This window comes from Leptosomus discolor, chromosome 9 (assembly GCF_034619465.1).
Source record: "Leptosomus discolor isolate bLepDis1 chromosome 9, bLepDis1.hap2, whole genome shotgun sequence".
Lineage (NCBI taxonomy): Eukaryota > Metazoa > Chordata > Aves > Leptosomiformes > Leptosomidae > Leptosomus > Leptosomus discolor.
Genome location: NC_141399.1, coordinates 8,397,547 through 8,403,546, shown reverse-complemented (window position 1 = coordinate 8,403,546; position 6,000 = coordinate 8,397,547). Strand labels below are relative to the sequence as shown.

The 6,000-nt window shown below is 49.2% G+C and overlaps 1 protein-coding gene across 1 annotated transcript in view; it reads left to right on the top strand.

The window, feature by feature from the left end:
- Window positions 1–2,522: 2,522 nt before the first annotated feature.
- The window catches only part of ATXN7 (ataxin 7), a 59,281-nt gene continuing 55,803 nt past the window's right edge, over window positions 2,523–6,000 (top strand). Inside the window, exons 1-2 of the mRNA XM_086469938.1 lie at window positions 2,523–2,772; window positions 3,482–3,550. Coding sequence (XP_086326064.1) covers window positions 2,523–2,772; window positions 3,482–3,550 — 319 coding nt within the window. The remainder of the gene's footprint in view (window positions 2,773–3,481; window positions 3,551–6,000) is intronic.

Genomic DNA, 6,000 nt, shown 5'->3' with positions numbered 1-6,000 from the left:
TGAAGCAAGAGGCGCTTTTGAGTAACTTGATGAATGTCAGCCTTAGAAACTGAAAAGTTGATAATATATGGGCTTGTTAAAGTGGTTAGCTCATCAGTGTAACTTTGCCAAATTAAGCCATTTTACTTTTGTGTAATGTGACATACATACATCAGTAACGTTTAACAAAAAGAATCACATGATGTGTGACAGTAAATGCCATGGTAAACTCTGTCACTATTAAAAGGTAGGTGATGGTGTTCTGTGGCTATCACCCGTCACTATATTTACTCTATGATCTGTGTAAAATAAATAATAGAAAAAGCCTTTACGAATTTGATGGGCGCTTGGCTGTGTCGTGGATTCTTTATCAAACTGCAGCTGAGACAGCTTTCTGACACCTTTCTCCAGAACGAAGGAGAGCTGTATGAATGATGTTTGTAATACAGACCAGAATATTTGACACAGAGAATATAGTTCTATCTGTAACTTGCCTTATCCTATAGCTGGGGTCTGAACTCAGCTACAGATGTTATGTTACCGACTCTATTGGTGGAACACTAGAAGAACTAAGCTTGAAAGAAATCAGTCTTAGATTTTTTTTCCTGTCTGGCTTTTACACCACAAAAAAAGCTTAGGTTCTGTTCAGAAATTGTTTAGCACCTGACTGATATTTTTCTTCCAGTGATGTTCTTAGCTTTAAACGTAAGTGGTTTTCTGTATTGTGAAGTATACTACTTGATCATTAATCAAACAATAATGCCCTCCATTCGTAATTTATCATTAGACTCTGGTTCCACAAACACCTTTACTCGTGCTCAGACCAAGATGACGAGTCGTTTCACTGTTTTGGGAAGCTACAGTACGGTTAAGAGCAAGTGTAACTGTCTGAAAGATCAGGGCCCAGGTCAAGAAGCTGATAGCCTTTGTTAATTAATCCTGCTACAAATGTCTGCAGCAGAAGTCATTGTTGCTCACTGTCTAAATCTCACGGTGTTTGCCTTTTATTAAGGACTTAAATTAGACTTACAGTGATCAAGAGGAGAGAAAAATCTCACTAGCTATTCACTTTTACAAGATACATTCTGAGCGTGACATAAATTATCAGTTGGGTGGAACACTGAAACTATTCTTATAATTACAACCTATCCCACCCCATATGACGATTGTCTGACGAGCTTGTATTTATGCATCTTTTATATGGAACACCTATAGCTTGTGTACTTCCACGCTTTGAATGAAACCAGCAAAGCCTTAGCTAAGCCTGCAGGTGTATACACCTCTGCAGGACTGGGGCTGTGTACTCTGAACAAATTGATTTACAATTTTGATTCCTGCTGTCTAGTTTTGCAAATATACATGCGGGATCCATGAGCGGTTCCACTGACGGCGCAAGTCCCTTGTCCTCGAGCTTACGCCTGGGCTGAGCATCCGTAGAGGAGGCAGCAGATCAGATTTATATAGGTTTTCAGGTGTTGATTGAGGATGTTCTCACTGATAGCAGCATCAGGTGCAGCCAGAAACCTTTACAGATCGTGGCCTGAGAGTTTCATTGGACATTGGTACTTGAACATTAGTCGGTTGGAGAGAAAACCCTGTAATAAATGCATTCCAAACCCAGATTTTTATTTTTTTTTTAAATTTTTATTTTTTTTTACTCAAAGAACTTGATTTTGCAAAGCTTCAGCTTCGCTACTGAGAGTTTTCAGGCAGGAGAGCATCCTTGAATCCTCGCATTTGACACCGCTCGACGTCATCCCGAAGTTGAGGCAAAACAAAGTGTTGTTTAAAAAAAGAGAAAAAAAAAAAAAAAAAAAAAAAAAGGAATAACAATGACAAGACCCCCCGCCCCCCGGCGGGAGATAAGTTATGACTATAACGAAGGGGGAAACTCGCTCCGGGCGGGCGGCGGCCGTGTGTGTGTGTGTGTCCCCCCACCCCCGCCCGGCCGGGCGGGGGTGGGGGGACACACACACACACACACGGCCGCCGCCCGCCCGGAGCGAGTTTCCTGCTCGCCGCTGCCTTTAAGGAGGCGCCGGGTTTAAGGTGGACCGGCCAGGAGGGGCGGGGCGCGCCAGCCCGGCTCCGCCTCGCCGCGTCGGGTCGCTGGTCCGCCTCCCCCCCCCCCCTTCCCGGGGCAGCGGGGTTGTGATGCGGCCGTTGTTTTTGTAGGGTCGCGGGTGTAGTGTGGAGAGAGAGAGAAAGGCGGCCCATGGAGCTGGGGAGCGCCTGGAAAGCGGTGTAACGCTGCTTCCCGCCCCCCCCCCCCCCCCCCTTTCCCCCTGCTTTGTTAGCGCAAACACACAAACGCGCCTCACCTACGCGCTGAAGAGGAAGGGAGCGCTTCCCGTACAATAATGGGCACCCGGCTCCTGCCCCCGGGGCCGCCGCAGAGGTGAGTCGACGCCGCTCCAGGGCCGCAGGTTCCCCGCGGGGAGGAGAGCGAGCGAGCTGACAGCGCCGCGGCGCCTCCTTAACAAGCGCGGCGCCACCTTAAGCAACCGATGACTTTTTGTCGTTATATTATAGCAGCGGAAAGAATGTCGGCGCGGGCCGCGGGTGACGTCAGAAGGGAGCAGCGCAACGCGGCGGCGGCCAGGCAGCGGCAGCGGCGGCCCCGCCACGGCGAAGGAGGCGGAGGCGGAGGAGGCGGGAGCGGCGCCGGCCCCGCCGCCACCGCAGCGGCAATGGCGGCCGTCGGGGAGCGCAGGTCCCTGCCCAGCCCCGAGGCGATGCTGGGGCAGCCCTGGAGCCACTGGGTCGATGCTGCTAAACTTCACGGGAACGACGGTGAGCGGCCGCTTCCCTCCTCCCCCCCCCCCCCCCCCCCCCCCAACCGCCTTTACCGGTCCGGCCTCTGCTCCCCAGCGAGGCTGGGGGGTGCCCCGGGTGCGGCCCCGCTTCGGGAGAGACCGCAGGGTGCCGATACGACACGGCGGGGTGCCCGGCAGGAGGGCGCCGGGGGTTCCGGGCCCGGGGGGGCGGGGGAGGTTGAGTCCCGTCGTGTGTGCGCCCCCCCCCCCCCCTCGCCCCCGCCTCCTCCTCAACGTCTCGGCCGAGTTCGTTGTCCGGTACGCGGTTCCTGAGGCGGCGGCGCCCCCCGGCCGGGGGCTCGGGAGAGGCGAGGAGAGGGCAGCGCTTGCCCCAGTTCCTGTAATCCGGGACACGGTGCGAGGAGGTCTGAGCCAGCCCCCGGAGGCCGGCACCTCCTGCCCTCGATTCAGCCCGGGCTCGGGGCGGGGGGAGCTCCCGGTTCAGGTGAGGCAGCCCCCTCCGCTGACAGCGGGCTCGGGCAGCCCCGGGCCCCGCTCCCGGAGACGGGACGGCAGCTCTCGGTCCCTCCGAGGCTGTCTTTATTGCTGCAGCGACAGGAGCGAGTATCCCTGGTGTGCCGGTTCGTTCCCGCAGGGGAACGGGCTACAGGTCAGTAGCGGGGGGGGGGTCAGCCCGAGCCCCTGACTTCTGCATGGATTGAGACGTTCTGACTTTTTGGTTTCAGGAACAGCATTAGAAGAAAGTTTCAAGGAATACGGAAGAAACCGAGAAGCAATGCGACTTTGCCGAGAAGGTGAGTGCGATTCATTCTTGAAGAAAAGTGCACGGAGAAGTTTTCCTGCTCGTAACTAGTTACGAGAGGACGTGCACGGGAAAGAGAAAGGAAACTTCAGTCCTGTCGCTTCGGATTTGGGACTTGTGGCCTGTCAGTGAGTGGTACTATTAGCATTATTATGAAATTAATATATAATCTGAAAGCTACAAGGTAGGGCATAGGTTACTTATTGTCTTTACTGTGTTTCTAGTTGTTTGTTGGTTTTTTTAAGACTATAAATAGTCCTAAGGAAGCTGTGTGACCAGCACTGATAATATCTTCTCTTGAGCTGAAATATTTTGATTCTTAATATAATCCACATCAGTATTTGAACACTGATCCCTTTCTCTGTTATGTCAAAGCGTTATGTTTATTTCGTAGTGTACTCTTGAATGAGTGACCTTTCACCTGTCGTTAGCCAAAGCCCAGTAGCAGCCCAGTTCAAGAGTGACAATGCTACTTGAAGCTGTAAAAAAACCAGTGATGAGTCTGATTTGTGATGTTAAATTTTTGTTTGTTTGTTTTTCCAGTTTAACAATTGTTCTGTAGCAGAGAAGTGTTCTGAAACTTTGTTAATACTGTTGGCGCTAGCTTGGTTCCATCGGACTTTCTGAGAAGTATGCCGTGGAGTAGGCCTTGTTTTAAATACTACATCAGTTAGGCCTGAGTCATGTGTTTGATGCTGTTAGAAATGGAAGACTGAGTTTGTAAACTGGGCTTGCAATCACAGAAGGCAGGACTTGCCAGGGACCTTAGGAGATGATCCGATTCGGCGCTTACCTACGTGTGAGCTACAAACAGCAAATGAAACCTAAAGCAAGGTGACACAAGCTGGTAAGACTGGGAGGCAGTGATCCATATTGAGGCTGAATCAAAATGTCTAGTTATCGTAGAATTCCTGGGGTTGCTAATATGGGGAAAGAAACAATTTCTAGGACCAGAGTCAGTGGTCACTGACCTGTAAGAAAGATCTAATAGGCAGCTGGGCTGCATGCAGAATCACTTGTGCTGCTTTGACATCTTCTAAGTGTACGTGTAAGTTCTTAGGCATTTGAAAAATCACTTTATTACTTCGTTGCTGAGTTCCAGTCTCATAGTTGTTTTGGATGTTTATTCTTCTGAATAGGCAAATCATTCAAGTGCTAAAACAGCATTTATGACAATAAGCATACACATTATCCAAGTAAAGACTTTACTAATAAGGATTTTTGAACATTCTTTCTTATTTCTACCTTGTAAAACACAAGCATCTAAGGTTTCCAGATTTTAAAGATTATCTGGCAGGGTGAAGAATAATCTTGCCCCCACCCTGTGGAGAGAGATCTGTTTGTGCATAGGCTGACCACCGAGACACAGCTTCTCCCCACTGACTCCAACCATGTGATTGATTCGTAGGGTTATGAGTTGAAGGGAGCTCAGAAAACGCTTTGAGAACTTGGTAGCTCTGCAGGCTTCCAGAAGTCTGTTTATTTTGCTTGCTTTATGGTATATGAGTGAGACACTGACTTGGCGTATACCTGTAGCTAGTCTGTAGGGAGCTCAGCCTGCTGCAAGATAAAGCAAAGGTAGTTAGTGAAGTTTGCACTTAAAGAACTAGGGGAGCAGGAGAACATGCCAGCATATGCATGTGTTGTGTTATCAAATAAAATTTTGAGAATACAGTAACTGATTCCTTTTCCCAGGAAGAATTCAGCATTCAAAATTGAGGAACAAACATTTATTTAATAATTGGACTGTCTAAACCGTAATCTTAACACAGAACGGTGAACCAAAGGTATAAATTTTGTCAAATCAACTCTAACCTCAAGGTTTTGTCGTCACACCACGCAGTATTTTAAATATGGCCAACAACAGAACTACTTGCATAAGAAAGTTATTTCTCTGCAGATTGGGAGTTGACTCAGAGGCCCAACTTCACAAAAGGATTTCAAGGTTATTTAGGCTAATTTAACCTTGCATTGCAACTCTTCCAGTTTGCATAAAAGGATTAAATATTCATGGCCAGGCGAGGGACAGGAGGAGGGAACATGACTTTACAGCCCACTTACTAGAATTGGGTTCAAAACCAAGAACTGTTTTCTCTATTTAACGATTGCCAGCTTTCAGGTCGGGCTCCCGCCGGCCTGTGTACCCACGGGGCAATGGGTTGTAGCTGTTTCCTTTCCCACATGCCGCCGTTTCTCTGCGTCTTCTAGTAGGAACAGCTTCATCATCAGCCTGCCTGGTGGCGAGAGCTGGATTTCAGGCTTGCGGGCAGTAGAGCCTGGGCCTTCTGAAGGAAGACTGAGTGTTCCTGTTGTCGTTACACTGTGTTAAAAAGGGGCTTATCGTTACCAGCTCCTCCCTTTGTTACGCTATGAAGGAAAAGAACGATGCCTGTTACTCTTGTAGAGGACATAACTGTGTAATTCACGGACAACATGCGCGAG